Source organism: Salmo salar, chromosome 10 (assembly GCF_965601325.2).
Source record: "Salmo salar chromosome 10, fSalSal1, whole genome shotgun sequence".
NCBI lineage: Eukaryota > Metazoa > Chordata > Actinopteri > Salmoniformes > Salmonidae > Salmo > Salmo salar.
This window is the reverse complement of record NC_138300.1, coordinates 39,852,062-39,869,693: the sequence shown is the minus strand read 5'-3', so window position 1 is coordinate 39,869,693 and position 17,632 is coordinate 39,852,062. Positions and strand designations below refer to the sequence as shown.

At 42.4% G+C, this 17,632-nt stretch overlaps 3 protein-coding genes across 4 annotated transcripts; 1 reads left to right on the top strand and 2 right to left on the bottom strand.

The window, feature by feature from the left end:
- Positions 1 to 35: 35 nt before the first annotated feature.
- Positions 36 to 6,842, bottom strand: mep1ba (meprin A subunit beta a). The gene is given in 12 exon segments (XM_045687752.2): positions 36 to 569; positions 769 to 934; positions 1,142 to 1,349; positions 1,823 to 2,079; positions 2,973 to 3,194; positions 3,605 to 3,757; positions 4,055 to 4,273; positions 4,464 to 4,642; positions 5,247 to 5,364; positions 5,757 to 5,835; positions 6,576 to 6,619; positions 6,710 to 6,842. Coding segments are annotated over 12 exon segments (2,016 nt in total). The 3' UTR covers positions 36 to 331.
- LOC106560383 (uncharacterized) lies at positions 4,635 to 11,455 on the top strand. 2 transcript variants are annotated; one of them, XR_001318589.3, is made up of 3 exons: positions 4,635 to 4,797; positions 9,088 to 9,368; positions 9,541 to 11,455. XR_001318589.3 is itself a non-coding variant. In XM_082957004.1 (2 exons), exon 1 carries the CDS (start codon positions 5,890 to 5,892, stop codon positions 6,547 to 6,549), a length of 660 nt encoding a protein of 219 aa, XP_082813130.1. In that variant the 5' UTR covers positions 5,833 to 5,889; the 3' UTR covers positions 6,550 to 9,368; positions 9,541 to 11,455. The 2 variants fall into 2 exon arrangements, 1 of the variants encoding a protein (XP_082813130.1); XM_082957004.1 differs by lacking the exon at positions 4,635 to 4,797 and having other exon boundaries at positions 5,833 to 9,368.
- A 1,313-nt stretch (positions 11,456 to 12,768) lies between these two features.
- On the bottom strand, positions 12,769 to 17,402 carry LOC106560392 (uncharacterized). Its single transcript, XM_014123270.3, has 7 exons — positions 17,152 to 17,402; positions 15,426 to 15,623; positions 14,512 to 15,135; positions 14,312 to 14,356; positions 13,535 to 13,646; positions 13,175 to 13,282; positions 12,769 to 13,045 (listed from the first exon to the last, which is right to left on the bottom strand). The coding sequence occupies exons 1-7, from the start codon at positions 17,253 to 17,255 to the stop codon at positions 12,965 to 12,967; spliced, it is 1,272 nt and encodes a 423-aa protein (XP_013978745.2). The 5' UTR covers positions 17,256 to 17,402; the 3' UTR covers positions 12,769 to 12,964.
- Positions 17,403 to 17,632: the final 230 nt, after the last annotated feature.

Below are 17,632 nucleotides of genomic sequence, written 5' to 3'. Positions count from 1 at the left end.
GAATGGTAGTTTTAACTGCAAACTGGAGGCAAGACTCTATAGTTATTTTTATTTTTTTTACATGAAATGGATTCATTTCACTTACAATGTATTTTACATTGTTGGTCACGGTTTCTTATGAAGCGATGGAAGGTCATTGTCAGATATTCCTGTAAAGATGTTCCTTAAGTCTCACACATTTATAGCTAACATTTTCCATATATTGATTCTCATCAGACAATCAAGTGTTTGTTAGACTTTATTCTAGTTTCAGTGAAGTTTCTTCAGTAGCACTTCAGTCTGCCAATGGAAAAGTGAAGAAGCCATTTTAGGTTGGTTGTCACTCACAGTACTAGATGTCCCTGTTCTCCACAAGGATCACGTCACTCTCCGGTCTCCTCGATCTCCTGGCGTACACCACGCTCACCATGGCAACAACGAACATGACCGCCGCCAAGCTCATGGACACAGCCATCACCACTGTGGACGTGTTGGTGGTCTCCTGGCTGGGTGATACTATGGCACTCTTCTTAGACTGATGGACAGCAGAACGAGGAAGGGGCTGGGTCTCCAGCAGTGCAGACACATCTGAAGAGGTTGGGGTTAAGAACACTGGTTTAGAACCGAGTGAGAGGTCAAGGTAGTCAAGTCCCAGATCTGTTTCTCTGTCTTGCCAACTGCTATAGTCATTGTTACATCGTAAGATGGCACAAACGGATCTGGTACTAGAGCTAAGGAACATCTACGGTTAAGAGCCTTCTCCAGCGATGGGAATGTAATGCCTTAACCTCTAGACCGAGGAGGAAGATGGCGTCGTCTCCTTTGAAGTTCCTGCTCTTCAGCCTGCTGTGGGCGAGGTAGCTGCTGGTACCGGGCCCGCGGTAGAACTGGCTGCCGTCAGAACCGGTCACCAGACTGCCCACCTTACGGGGGTTGTCCCAGTAGAAATCATTGCCTGGGGGAGAGAAGGGAAAATCTTCAATAGAAACAATTTGACTTCAGGTTTTCCCACACCTGTCTCCCTAACTGTTTCTAGTCTAATTAGTCTCCTCACGCTTGTCTCAGATTGGAAGACCTTGCAGCTTCTATGAAGGACAGAGAGCCAATGGCATGCTATTATTTGGCGTACTGTGTAAGCATTTTTTTGTGTAAGCATTCTCACCATCTGAGGACAGCTTGTTGGGGTTGGTGGTGATCATGCGGTGGTTGGACATTCTCTGTCTGATGTCTGGGTTCTGGTCCATCAGGGCCATGGTGGCCTGATGCCATGGTCAGGGCCAGGTGAGGGAGTCGTCTTTAGGGCTGGAGGTTAGGTGGAAGTAGATGGCCATGCTACCTGGCCTGCTGCGGCCGTTGATGTACACGCTCACCTAGGTAGTTCATTATTGCCAGGACAATGATGTATTCAAATGCAGAAAGGGAGATACCTAGTGAGTTTTACAACTGAATGCATTCAACTGAAATGTGTCAAACGCATTTAACCCAACCCCTCAGAGAAGTGTTGGGGGGCTGCCTTTATCGATGTTCACGTCATCGGTGCCCGAGGAGCAGTTGTTGTTAGGGGTTAACTGCCTTGCTCAACTGCAGAACTGTAGATTTTTCCTACTTGCCAGCTCAGGGATTCAAAGCAGCGACCTTTCGGTTACTAGTACCAACGCTCTTAACCGCTAGTCTACCTGCCACCCCGAAGGACAGCTTCCCAAAATAAACAAATTCATGGCACCAGCGTCATTGCTAGGATTGCTGGTCCCTTTGTTGAATTCTACCACATTTATGCAAAGAGTTATGGGATATTAGAAAATTAATGTGTCAACCTTGTTACTATAGTGACCTTGACACTCACCATGAAGGAGTAGCCACTGGGGGACAGGAAGCGTGGGCTGTAGATGTTCACACCTGTCGGTGTGGTTTCTAAGAGCCTGGTGAAGTCACGGATGCGCCAGATGTGCTGCGGGCAGGTCGTCTCTGATAGGTTGATGTCATCCAATGAGAGCCCTCCGGTGGATGCTCCTCTGCCCTTCAAGCCTTCAAACTTAACCCGGAACTTCATCTTCACATCCAGGGTCACATGGTACAGCTCCCAGGAGTCTCTGATGCCACCTGTAGGACCGAAGGAAACAGACATCCACACACACCCTATAAACTTACATGCTGAGCAGACCGCTCGCATGTTGATTTTGTCCCCCCACACCTGACTCGATCAGGACACGCAAGGTGAAATATCAAAATGAACTCTGAACCAACTATATTAATTTGGGGACAGGTCGATAAGCAATCATTTATGGCAATTTAGCTAGTTAGGTTACTGTTAGCTAATTTGTCTTGGGATATAAACATTGAGTTGTTATTTTACCTGAAATGCACAAGGTGATCTACTCTGACAATTAATGCATAGATAAATGGGTAAACTGAGTTAGTTTCTAGTCATCTCTCCTACTTCAGGCTTCTTCTTTGGACTTTTTATGGCAGTTAGCAAACAACTTTAATAAAGGTGCATTACCACCACCAATTGGACTGGAGTGTGGACCTCAAGTTCATCTTTCAATCACCAATGTGAGTACATGCTCCAAAAAACCAATGAGGAGATGGGAGAGGTGGCACTTGCAGTGCATCAAGCGTCACAAATAGAACCAAGTTCTATTTTAGTGCCTGGCTACGGAGACACGCGTGAGCAGTGTGGGTGCAATGATGGAATAACATGTATGTGTACATTTATTTTACAACACGAGCGGTGTGGTCAGCATATACCCCTCAAATTCAAATCTGGAGCTCTAAGCCAGCTCCTCTGCTTTTTACAATTCTTCCCCTTTGTAATCAGGGACTGATTTAGACCTAGTACACCAGGTGGGTGCAATTAACTTTCAGGAAGAACAGAAAACCAGCAGTATTCCCGACCTCGTAGGGTAAGATTTGAATACCCCTGCTCTATACTATTGTACACCCAATACTGTTGTACAACATTGTTTTGTATGAGCTGAGATGTGATGTCAAACCTGTGATATCAATTTTCTGGATGAGCCTCAGTTTTCCTTTGGGGTTGGCTTTGTCATACTCCCGCACCCACACGTTCAGTTGATCATCAGCGCCCCCGCTGTTGTGGAGGTAGAACTGCAAGCACTGGGAACCTCTCTTGGGGTAGAAGAGACGACTCTCCAGGTGGGCCTGGTCACCATGGTTACCATTAACCGTACTGAAGTGCATGAAATAACCTTTTCCTGGAAACAGAAATAAAACATTTGAGTGAGACAAACTGATCATGGATCAAGAAATATGCATATTCTGTAATGGGAGAACACTTTTCATCTTTTATGAAATCAATTAGGATATTAATGATATCGCCTTCAAATAGATGTTATCATTATGGTGCTACAGGGTACTTCAATGTTGTGATCCTCTGAGAACTAATCAACCAAAGTCCCTCCACTGAATCAACACGTTGGAGGGCATTGACCTTCTCGGCCATTCTCTTTATCTCTTTAGGAGAACAGCAGATAAGTAGATGTGCCGTTATAGTGGTATGATTAACATGTTACACTATGGACTATGGTCTCTGGACCTTGCATCACAGTAAAGTGTGTGTGCGTGCATAAGCTTCTGTGTGTGCATGCGTGTATGTTTATCTTACCATCACACTGGCCCATGTTGGTGTAGTCGGTGTTGGGTCCCCCAGCCACACTGTGTCTGTGTTCCCACTGAGCTATCCCAACAGGACCCTGGATCATCCCACAGATATTCTCCTTCTCAAAGCTGCATGAGTCCAGGAATGTTGAGGAAGTTGCTGTGGAGAGAGGGAGATGAGGTGACAGAGAGGGAAGGTCAGCATTAGTCTATGAAAGTAAGAATCAAGAGACCAATAAAAACAGCTTATGTAACTCTTCTGTAGATAATCTACTACCTGGCTGGACGATCCTTATGTAATCACCTTCATTAGCTAGATATTTATTACATATCGATAAAGTCAAACCATTAACTAAAGGTCAGTCTGATGAACTCCTGAGTTACAGTAAATTATTGGCTGATTGATTGATTAATCATGTGACTTTTGATTGATATTGATTGACAGGTGAGGACTCACTGCAGTTGTAGAGCCTGTTGAGCTTCAGCAGGTCACTGTCGCTGAACTCCATGCGTTGACCAATCACGTCCATGAAGCTCGGTATCTTAGTAATGATGGAGGGCTCTGACCCGATGTTGAAGGCTGTTTTACTGTAGTGCATCACAGAGCCGTAGTCATAGGGCACGTTCAGAGCACTCGACACTGACTCGCCGTGGATCAGGAAGTTATGGTCTTTTCCTAAAAAGGGAAAAAATGCAATGTTCAGTCAATGAAATGTACATGTATAAAGTGCATTTAGTTGGTGACACACCAGCATATTGATAGACAACTACAGACAGACTATATATAAATAATCTCTAACATACTATTAACTAAAACATGGCAGTAATCTTATATTATTAATACAGATTTATTGATTGATTGCTACCTTCTTCGATGCGGTCCCACATGATGTTGACATAGTCATCGCGGTCAGCTCTGGACTGCTCGTGCCAGAAACCCAGAGCATGCAGAAACTCATGCTCAACCGTTGCCAGACGGTCACAGTTACGACCAATAGACAACTTCTGCTTCCCCACCTGCCTGTTACCTACTGAGGAGTAGCACCTAAAGAGAGAAGGAGAGAGAGAGAGACCCACAAAGAATTAGAAAACAAATAAACTCCCATATCTACTGGGTGAAATACCAGTGTCCCATCACAGCAGTAATATTTGTGACCTGTTGCCACAAGAAAAGGGAAACCAGTGAAGAACAAACACATTGTAAGTACATCCTTTATTTATGTTGATTTATTTTCCCTTTTGTACTGTAACTATTTACACATCATTACAACACTGTATATAGACATAATATGATATTTGAAATGTCTTTATTCTTTTGGAACTTTTGTGACCTTTTGTTTGGTAATTTATTATTGTTTATTTCATTTACATTTTACATTTTACATTTCACTTTTGTTTCTAATCTATTTCACTTGCTTTGGCAATGTAAACATGTGTTTCCCATGCCAATAAAGCCCTTAAATAGAAATGTAAATGAAGAGAGAGAGCAAGAGAGAAAGAGATGGAAAATGGATTGGAAGAATGTACAGAAAAGTGTGGAAGAATGAATAGATATAATTTATAATTGTTATAAAATGTGTTGGCTTCTGACATTGTGGCGTCCGTCCGTGTGTGTGTGCGCGTGTGTGCGTGCGTGCGTGTGCGCTCACCCGTTGCCTTTGAACACAGATATATAGTTCTCCTCTCCCTTCCATGGCACAAAGTTGATGCAGGTCTTCAGTCTGTACTGCTCGAAGGCCTTCAGAATCACCCCCTTAGCATTTATGTCTACACACACGCACACACACACACAGAGAGAGAGAGAAATATATATTTCAAAATTGCATAGAATTTTTTCACACTGATTTAAATGTATTTTTGTATTGAATTTTGTCCCACAGATTGAAATGTATTTTTGTATTGAATTTTGTCCCACAGATTTAAATGTATTTTTGTATTGAATTTTGTCACACAGATTTAAATGTATTTTTGTATTGAATTTTGTCACACAGATTTAAATGTATTTTTGTATTGAATTTTGTCACACTGATTTAAATCTATTTTTGTATTGAGTTTTGACACACTGATTTAAAATTATTTTTGTGTTGAATTTTGTCACACTGATTTAAATGTATTTTACCAAAGCTATGTTTGAAGTATTGAAGTGTACTATTTCTCACCCAGGCTGTCCTTCAGATAGTAGGGTACCGTCTGAGGCCAGCGATACTGCTCCCCTAGGATAGTGTTTCTGCTGTCAGTCTAAACAGAGAGAACCACACACTCTCAATCAGTGCAATCAGACACAACACCCTCATGGTGATCAGTGCAATCAGACACAACACCCTCATGGTGATCAGTGCAATCAGACACAACACCCTCATGGTGATCAGTGCAATCAGACACAACACCCTCATGGTGATCAGTGCAATCAGACACAACACCCTCATGGTGATCAGTGCAATCAGACACAACACCCTCATGGTGATCAGTGCAATCAGACACAACACCCTCATGGTGATCAGTGCAATCAGACACAACACCCTCATGGTGATCAGTGCAATCAGACACAACACCCTCATGGTGATCAGTGCAATCAGACACAACACCCTCATGGTGATCAGTGCAATCAGACACAACACCCTCATGGTGATCAGTGCAATCAGACACAACACCCTCATGGTGATCAGTGCAATCAGACACAACACCCTCATGGTGATCAGTGCAATCAGACACAACACCCTCATGGTGATCAGTGCAATCAGACACAACACCCTCATGGTGATCAGTGCAATCAGACACAACACCCTCATGGTGATCAGTACAATCAGACACAACACCCTCATGGTGATCAGTGCAATCAGACACAACACCCTCATGGTGATCAGTGCAATCAGACACAACACCCTCATGGTGGTCAGTGATGACCAGATATTATTGGCAGGCTATGAGAAATCCATATCATTATTCAAGTAAAAGAAAAGATGAGCTGTCAAACTCACCTAATCTATTACAATATCACCCTCCAGCAGGTCCAATCCTGCCTCTGCAAATGAACACACTAGAGTTAGACAATCAGCACACAGAGATTCTATCTATACACACAGTCATGTTATAAAGTTATTTTCTTATATACCTTTATTGATGTCAAAGATGTCCCAGTCGTGTCCGTGTCCCTCATCCACATCAGTCTCTGCAGGTAAGATAATGTCTAAATCAACCACAGCACACAATTGCTTGACATTATTTCTATCACCACTATGAGTCATAGTTATGAACAACAACAATAAGAGGTTTCATTCACCTGTGAGCCAGGATGCTGCTGACTACAGCAGGCAATAAACAAACAAGAAAACAGATAAATAAACAAGGAAAAGAAAACAGTGCAATGCAACAGGTCTGCACTAAAATGTAACAAGATTAGAAATGTGACCACACAAAACTGAGAAAAAAAGAAAGCAAAATTGTTAAATAAAGGTTAAATAAAGGTGAAATAAAATAAATAAAGTTACACAATTATGACAAATACAGTAACTGTATCAGGCACCACAAAAATACAGTTGGTCAGAGCAATGTAATGTAATTTAGGTAATGTAGTGTTTTACATTAAATGACATTAGTGATGGAATAGGAAACGTACCAAGCACCAGAGCATACTGAAGACCAGAACAATCCATTTAGAAGCCATTACTCTGAGACTGCCGGTAATCACAAGCACAAGAAGAGAGAAGGGGTCGAAGACCACCTATATGCAGCAGTTCGAGCCTTAGTCTGGGTGGAGTGTGTGTTTGCTAGGTTTTATACAGAAGCTGAACAAATTGCAAGGCTTGCAGAATTGTGCAGATTGCGTAAAATGTATGGTTTAAGATAAAATATCTTCAATTGCTGTCAAATTTATTATTATTGATTGTTTAATTGTCCCCCATTAGCTTATGTAAGTGTTACAGGAACACAAATGTGTGTGCGCGCATGCACACGTACAAACACAGACACACACACAAATACATAATGTTGTTTTGTAGACTTCAAGGATCAGTGCCTAATATAATCCTCCAGGACATACGATAGGTTTGATTTCAATATTCTTTATTATAGTCATTCTATGTCAAGAATATACAAGGATATTAAATATACAGTACCAGTCAAGAGTTTGGACACACCTACTAATTCAAGAGTTTTTCTTTATTTTTACTGTTTTCTACATTGTAGGATAATAGTGAAGACATCAAAACTATGAAATAACACATATGGAATCATGTAGTAAGCAAAAAAGTGTTAAACAAATAAAAATATATTGGAGATTTGAGATTCTTCTAAGTAGCCACCCTTTGCCTTGTTGACAGCTTTGCACACTCTTGGCATTCTCTCAACCAGCTTCATGACTGGTCATCTGGAATGAATTTCAATTAACAGGTGTGCCTTGTTAAAAGTTAATTTGTGGAATTTCTTTCCTTCTTACAGTTTTTCTCAGTCGCTTTGGTGCATTTCTTAGATCAAAAGTTCCATTCTTGATACTACTTGTACAAATTCCAAATCATCTAGTCACTTGTGCACATCATTAAAGCAATTTCTTATTCCTTTGAACAAATTGCAATTGCTTTTGTACATATTGCAATTCATAATGTACAAGTGTCAGCTTTTTTCCACATTTTCAATTGCTCATGTCATGTTGATCAAAATATAGTAGATGGTTCTCTGTTGAATAGTCTTACCCCTCAAAACATCTAGGCATTAGTTCCTTGCATAAGCCATTACATGCAAAATTGTTGAACTATTTGTCATAAACTGTCAAGCATAGTTTTACACATTTCTATTTGACCTTTTGTACAAAAACGTGAATTGATGAATGGTGCAGGTGAAATTGACCCTCACTCATGAAGGAATGTAAAGTGTTAGTTCAACCAACAATCAACCAGTTGTCTAAATTGCTCAAAGGTGCATCTCATGAAGAATCAATTGGCAAGCATATATAGACAGACCACAACACAGAGTTGCAATTTTCCAATAATGGATGGACCAGGAAACGAACAGGGTCAACAGCCAAGAGGAGGAAGAAGAGGAGCAAGGATGCGTGGTGGAAGGCAAAACAGAGGAAGAGGCAGAAGAGGACATAGGCGCATATCTGATGACATAAGGGCCACTATTGTAGACCATGTTGTCAATCATGGCCTTACAATGGCTGAGGCGGGTTGAAGGGTGCAGCCGAATATTGGGAGATCAATAGTATTGGGAGATCAATATATCAATAGTTCAAACGTTTTGAAGAGAGAACAGGTATGTCCACCAATGTACAGTGCACAGTTACTGTATATAAGCAGTATACTGTATACTTCCTACAATGCTTCATATTACAGTAGTCCACTTGTATTTCACAGCATACAGAAATATACTCTATACAGATACATACTGCTCCTTACATGCACCCACCTGTATGTTTTACAGTAAAATGTGTGTTCGCATAGTTTTTGTCTATGTGAAAGTGTGCGACGCATCACTGCATTTTTCCCCACATAGGACTGCAAGATTACCTCAAACCGGTGGCAGAGGACGCCTTTTCACACCTCAACAGGAGGAGGCTATTTGCACCATGGGATGAGCAAACAATGCCATGAGACTCAGAGAAATACAAAGGACCATTATAGAAGACAACGATGTCTTTGAAAACATCCATACGGTTAGCATCTCAACCATCGACCGGGTGCTGTAGAAACCAGATGACTATGAAACAGCTGTACCGTGTACCATTCCAAAGGAATGAGGACAGAGTTAAGGAGCTACGGTACCAGTATATACAGGTAAAACATATATCTATGTAACTACTTTACAGCAACATTTTATAGTGATACATAGTACAGTAAGCATAAACTGCACACATTTCCATTGCTGTGGAAGGAACACGCAATATATGTACATTTTATGTCACTCTTCCTTACCAAAACAAATTCAACTGTGTGTTCTGGGATATAGCGTATAATGGAGTTGGAATCAAGTGAACCCTCTCACAACTTTGTATACGTGGATGAGGCTGGCTTCAACCTGACCAAATGCAGAAGACGGGGTCGGAATATCATCAGTCACAGAGCTACTGTGGATTTGCCAGGCCAACGGGGAGGAAATATCACCATGTGTGCTGCTATTTCGGAGCATGGTGTCCTAACCCATATCCCCCTTATAGGGCCATACAACACCCAGCATCTACTCAACTTTTTAGAGACTCTCTACAGGGCTCTCATCCCTGATGATGAGAGGGGTCTGTTTAGAGAGGATTTGCCAAAGTATGTTGTCATTTGTGATAATGTGAGTTTCCATCGATCAAACATCATAAGGCAATGGTTTGTGACCCACCCGAGGATGCTCATACAATTCCTCCCACCTTATTCACCATTCCTTAACCCAATTGAGGAGTTCTTTTCAGCATGGAGGTGGAAGGTGTACGATCGTCAGCCACACACACAGATGACCCTGCTGGCTGCAATGGATGCAACATGTGAGGACATCACAGTAGACGCCTGCAGAGGATGGATAAGGCATTCCAAAAGACTCTTTCCACGTTGCATTGGAAGGGAAAATATCCGGTGTGATGTGGATGAGAATATGTGGGCCGACAGACAGGAACGTCTGGATGTGTAGACAGCACTAGAACAGTGCTGCGGGCAAAGTTGTGCCTTAGGGGAGGTTTCCTGTGTTTCTTTCTGATTTAGTTTTTTTTCCTTTGTGCCCCTTGGGTTGTCCAGTCTCTTTCAATCAATAACCCACATACAGTAATATGTAAATAGTAATGTTGAAATTGATATATGCCATAGAAGTGCAGCCTTGTGCATTTTCAATACAGTAACTGTCATCCAAACTGTAGCCTAAGTTTACATCAGGTAATACTGTCAAAGTACACAGTTCCATTGAACACATGCCTAAACATTTTGACTCAATGACTCAATGACTTATCATTCTGATGACACTGACATGATCATTGGCATGAACATTTACTTTTGAGAGATGTAGTAAGGATTTTTAGTGACTGACTAGCTTTAGAAACACATCTATTGTATATTGCAGTTTGTACAAATTGTTCTGAGAAATGCACTTATTATTTTGCACATGTTAGGGATGATGTGAAAAATGCACCAAAGCGACTGAGAAACTGTAATGCATTTGAGCCAATCAGTTGTGTTGTGACAAGGTAGTGTCACGACTTCCGCCCAAGTCGGCTCCTCTCCTTGTTCGGGCGGCGTTCGGCGATCGACGTCACCGGCTTTCTAGCCATTGCCGCTACATTTTTCATATGTCCATTGGTCTTGTCTTGTTTCATACACACCTGGTTTTCATTTCCACAATCAATCTACTTGTATTTAACCCTCTGTTTCCCATCATGTATTTGTGTGTAATTGTTTCATGTTATTGTGGTGTTTTGTTATGTTCCGTGTTTTGAGCGCGTTTGATTTATGTAGTGCTCTCGTTTTGGAAGGAAAATAAAAATGCGTGTCACGTCCTGACCGGTATTAGGGATTATTTGTAATTGTAGTTTGGTCAGGACGTGGCAGAGGGTATTTTGTTTATGTGGTTCGGGGTGGTGGTTTATTTAGTAGGGTGTTTGGTTAGTTAGTTCCGGGTTTTGGGGTTATGTTCTGTGTTAGTATTTCTATGTTCTTTCTGGTTAGTTGTATATCTATGTCTAGTTAATTGGGGTTGGACTCTCAATTGGAGGCAGGTGTTTTCTAGTTGCCTCTGATTGAGAGTCCTATATATGGGTATGTGTTTGTGGGAGATTGTCTCTTGTTTTGCTGTGTGTGCCGGACAAGACTGTCTAGTTCGTTTGTGTTTTTGTATACGTGTTTATTTTGGTTTTTCCTTCTTTGTCCGTAATAAAGAAGATGAGTATACACTTCCCTGCTGCATTTTGGTCCTCTCCTTACGACAACCGTGACAATGCGCCTGTTATCGTTACTCTGCTCTCCTGCACCTGACTTCGCCTCTAGTACACCCCTTGACACACAGCCCTTTTAGGTAAAATACCAAGTCCATATTATGGCAAGAACAGCTCAAATAAACAAAGAGAAATGACAGTCCATCATTACTTTAAGACATGAAGGTCAGTCCGTCTGGAAAATTTGCAGTTGGAAAAACCAAGCGCTATGATGAAAATGGCTCTCATGAGGACCGCCACAGGAAAGGAAGACCCAGAGTTACCTCTGCTGCAGAGGACAAGTTCATCAGAATTACCAGCCCAAGAAATTGCAGCTCAAATAAATGCTTCAGAGTTCAAGTAACAGACACATCTCAACATCAACTGTTCAGAGTAGACTGTGTGAATCAGCCTTCGTGGTCGAATTGCTGCAAAGAAACCACTACTAAAGGACACCAATAATAATAACAAGAGACTTGCTTGGGACAAGAAACACGAGCAATGGACGTTAGACCGGTGGAAATCTGTCCTTTGGTCTGATGAGTCCAAATTTGAGATTTTTGGTTCCAACAGCCGTGTCTTTGTGAGACGCAGAGTAGGTGAACAGATGATCTCTGCATGTGTGGTTCCCACCGTGAAGCATGGAGAAGGAGGTGTTGGTGTGGGGTGCTTTGCTGGTGACACTGTCTGTGATTTATTTAGAATTCAAAGCAAACTTAACCAGCATGGCTATCATAGCATTCTGCAGCGATACGCCATCCCATCTGGTTTGCGCTTAGTGGGGCTATCATTTGTTTTTCAACAGGACAATGACCCAAAACACACCTCCAGGCTGTGTAATGGCTATTTGACCAAGAAGGAGAGTGATGGAGTGCTGCATCAGATGACCTGGCCTCCACAATCACCCAACCTCAACCCAATTGAGATGGTTTGGGATGAGTTGGACCACAGAGTGAAGGAAAAGCAGCCAATAAGCGCTCAGCAGATGTGGGAACTACTTCAAGACTGTTGGAAAAGCATTCCAAGTGAAGCTGGTTGAGAGAATGCCAAGAGTGTGCAAAGCTGTCATCAGGGCAGGGTGGCTACTTTGTTTAACACTTTTTTGCTTACTACATGATTCCATATGTGTTATTTAATAGTTGTGATGTTTTCACTATTATTCTACAATGTAGAAAATAGTAAAAATAAAGAAAAACCCATGAATGAGTAGGTGTGTCCAAACTTTTGACGGGTACTGCATGAAAAAGTATATCAAAGCTGATATTGAAGATGTCCATTAAAGTTGATACATTCGATAGATGCAGTAAACAGGGCATGATTTTATACATTCAAAAGAAAGAAAAGAACAGCTGCAACAATCAACGTTCGACAACATTGCCATTTTTACAAATGCTTCTGTGAGCAGCTTTAGCATCAAAATATACAAATCATGATGAGTGTGTTATTGCCATATTACTAGATTACTGATGTTGTGTCTGATATCGATAAAGATCATCTGGGATTCAGGTTGGCATCCCGGAGAGACTCAATAACGGCATCTTGCAAGTTCAACATGTCGGTTTGATGGGTGTTCTGTGGACCAAAGAAACATCTTATTAGAGTGTATGTGTGTGTGTGTGTGTGTGTGTGTGTGTGTGTGTGTGTGTGTGCGTGCGTGCGTGCGTGCGTGCGTGCGTGCGTGCGTGCGTGTGTGTAGCCAACCGTGTATTTCTCGGCATAGTAGCGGTGTCTCAGGTTCAGATGTATGATGAAGTTCCTGCTAATTTGATGTGGATTACCGTGAGGCAGAGAGACGCACACTGGACACACCTAGAGGATGCCAGAGAGCAACAATCACTCAGAGCAACAAAGTTTGATCCCAATTGGCCAACAACTTCCTAGGAGTAGAGACTATGGACGAGGAATCCCTGGAGGCAGTGACAAGTGTTACGAAGTGGATTATCTTGGTTAAATAAAATTGAAATAAAATGAAATAAACTCATGTTTGAGACCCAGTGATTGAGAGCAACTGATGACGCAACTGACAGCTTTATAGCGATACATAACAGATATATCACTGACCACAGGCCTGTTGTCATAGTAATGCTTGCCATTGCAGTGAACCCACAGATCCCTCTCATCCAGACCACTCTCTTGGCAGAACGGACAGACAAACGTCCTCCTCACCACAGAACTGAGAGAGAGAGAGAGAAAGACAGAGAGAGAGTGAGAACAGACAGACAGACAGACAGACAGACAGACAGACAGAGAGTGAGTGAGTGAGTGAGTGAGTGAGTGAGTGAGTGAGTGAGTGAGTGAGTGAGTGAGTGAGTGAGTGAGTGAGTGAGTGAGTGAGTGAGTGAGTGAGTGAGTGAGTGAGTGAGTGAGTGAGTGAGCAGACAGAGAGAGAGGGAGGGAGGGAAAACAGACAGACAGACAAACAGACAGACAGACAAACAGACAGACAGACAGACAGACAGACAGACAGACAGACAGACAGACAGACAGACAGACAGACAGACAGACAGACAGACAGACAGACAGACAGACAGACAGAGGAAAACAGACAGACAGACAGACAGACAGACAGACAGACAGACAGACAGACAGACAGACAGACAGACAGACAGACAGACAGACAGACAGACAGACAGACAGACAGACAGACAGACAGACAGACAGACAGACAGACAGACAGACAGACAGACAGACAGACAGACAGAGAGGTAGAAACAGAGAGTGAGAAAAGACAGACAGACAGAGAAAGATAGAGACAGAGTGAGTGTTGGAGAGAAAAATATAAAACATTTAATACTGTAGATAAGGGTAAATACTCACTCTTAACCAATACATTCTTACCTCACTAACTGGCCTTGCAAGCTCAGCAAGTTTTCATACAAGTCACTGAAAAGAGACATATGATCAGATTACATTTCTCATGATGAGTCTGCAGTAATCAACAATGAGCAGCAAATATGCAGTTTAACAATCAAAATAACTCTAAACACCACACAAACACGCTTATGCAAACATACAGACCAATGGTGACTTTGACTTACCCATCATCCGTGAAGGAGAGGGATGGAGGAGCAGCCAGTACTGGGGGAGCACGGTTAGAGGTAGAGGGCATGGAGGTGGGTCTTTGAGCTGCGGAAGGTGTGTGCTGAGGGATGGCCAAGGGCTGTTGTCCTGGGGCGGTGAGAGCCCTGGTGCGGGGTGTGGGGGTGGGTTTAGATGTGATGGTAGGTGTCAGTGTGATGGCAGGTATGGTAGTTGTGGTTGTAGGTGCTGGTGTAGTTGTGGCACCTGTTGGAGTGACTGTGGTGGCAGGTATTTGAGCCATAGTCATGTATAAACCATTGGTTGTGGCAAGACGAGTAATTGTAGGTGGGGTGGCAGATTGGGTGGTAGGTGGGGTGGCAGATCGGGTGGTAGGTGGGGTGGCAGATTGGGTGGTAGGTGCAGTAGTGCCAGCTGTTGGGGTGAGTGTTGGGGCGGGTCTACGAGTCATAGACATATATAGGTCTACATCATTGGTTGGGGCAGGAGGAGTGATGGAGGAAGAGACTGGTCTGTGGAGGGATCTTGGAGTGGGAAGGGGAGGGGCTGTGGTGACAGCTGGGATCTGATTGGCCAGGCTCCTTCCTTCTGTCTGAGTGCCCATTTGGAGCAGTCTGATATAGCTAAAAAATAAACATTAAGTGTTCAATTGGTCAACCTTTAGGTCATTATTGAGACTGTCAATGCATGAATTGTAAACCTCTGAATTTAATGCTAAAATACATCATGCACACTCTGTGTTTGGCTGTAGTGTGTTTGGCTGTGTGTGTTTGGCTGTGTGTGTTTGGCTGTGTGTGTTTGGCTGTATGTGTTTGGCTGTGTGTGTTTGGCTGTGTGTGTTTGGCTGTGTGTGTTTGGCTGTGTGTGTTTGGCTGTGTGTGGTTGGCTGTATCTGGACCAGTCAGTCATTCACCTCTGGACGTCACCTGCCACAGATCTTGTTGCTGGGGTGGAACGCCCCGACAAGCCAGGTAGAGGTTGACCCAACCTCACGACCATGGTCCCTGTCTTGACTCTGACAGGCCTGATGTCATCAACCTGCGCCTCAGCTCTGCACACAGGGCAGTGGGGTAACCACATTAGAGAACGGGTCAGACATGGGCGGCAGAACCTAGAACACACACACACACACACACACACACACACACACACACACACACACACACACACACACACACACACACACACACACACACACACACACACACACACACACACACACACACACACAAAACATAAGATTGAATTTTACAGTGCATCATTCAATGAAATGCATAAGCAACATGCACAGGTGTGGTTATTGTCCATTGATAAAGTGGCACATTCTTCAGTCATGAAGTAAACACTTACAGGAAGAATCAAACCTGTTCTGTGAGAAGCTGCTATTGACTAACACTGCAGCTATGTCATAAATCCAGACTACACTAGTCGTAAGAATGGAAGGGAATAGTTAAAGAACTCTCATCCTCATTCAATAGGCTACTTCTGATTGCTATTAAGAACAGAGTTTAACATAGTGGTGAGAGTGGTAAATTGAGCCAAAGAGGTAAGTTGAGCCACCCTTGTTTCCAGCAAAATGAAAGGCAATATAGCTGGGATATGAGGTAACAACAGGACCTGGCCTATTTAAAAAGTGTTTGTTAGATGTTAAGCCTGTGTCAGAAGATGCTTAAAATGATTAACAGACAAAAAAAGCGATTGTGATTGTGTTAAATTGTCTTTGGGAAATAAAGATAGACATGGTTATAAAAAGGTAGTGGTAATGTTTCATTCAGTACAGAAATTTGTAGGTGGCTTAACTTATCCTGTCCAGCGGCTCAATTTACCCCATACCCGAGGTAAGTTGTGCCAAGAGATCAGAAGCTATGTTTTTAAAACTGTAATGTTTATATGAATTCTGATTATTACCAGGTATACACAACATCCTTAAATATATGTAGATATCTTTGGTAGAAAGAATACTATATTTCCCTTGACGGAGTGATGCTGAATGTAAAAAAAAATGTCAAATTACCCCACTCTCCCCTATAAGTATAGTATTTGCTATAGTCAGGTATTTTTTGTGATGTGAGGGGAAATTGCCCTCAGTGTTACTTACTTGCATATGTGGTGGAAGTAAATAATCTGAACATTACTTAGAGTATGAAGGCTTAAGTCAAATCATAGCATATAATCTTTGACAATCTGACATGCCTAAACTAAACTTTAGTCTCTTTTACAAACAATCTGAGCTCATCTCAGTAATTTATCATTTTTCGCAAGTGATATTGAAAAGCTCTGTGAAGGAGAAACATAAATGTTGAGTTTATACACAGAGGCTACTCTTTGCACTGTGCTGATGGTCTTTATTCATAGAAATGGAGAGAACTAATAGAACATGTATTTGAGGAAGTTCCTTACACTGAAATTATTTCATTAGAAAGATTTACCTATTTGGACCTATTTGGAGTTAGAGACTGATATAAACCAACCATGATCTCTGGGAGTTCACAGCTACAGAGTAGCTTCTGTGTAAAATTGAATCTACTTTACATTCACTAGATTTGAACAGAAAGACCTGGCTACAAATGAAGTTACAAATTAGGCTTCAAACTGCAGTATAACACCAGAGAATATGACAATAAAAAGAGGTAACTCACGCATGAGAACAGGCATCAGGGTGATGTGGGTCCGTCAGGGTGCTCCTACAGATGGTACACTCATCCTCAGATGGGGTCTGTAGGCCTGCTGCAGAGTGGGCCATACTTGGGCTGGGACAGTTTTGTCCGTCAGACAGCCCGGGACAGAATACATTAGTGTTTCTGAGGGAAACTCCGATCACACAGCTGACTGTGTTTTTTACGCTCAGCCCAGAGACTTTTTGGACTGGATTTACTTCCTTTACTGAATGGACTCATTTCCAGGAGAGGGTGTGTGTGTGTGTGTGTGTGTGTGTGTGTGTGTGTGTGTGTGTGTGTGTGTGTGTGTGTGTGTGTGTGTGTGTGTGTGTGTGTGTGTGTGTGTGTGTGTGTGTGTGTCACACTCACAATCAGGTTCTAGGATAGGGCATGGGATGGGAGGCAGGCCACACAGTAGTGCAAAAATATAACATATTTTATTAAACAATGAGTATAAAAATGT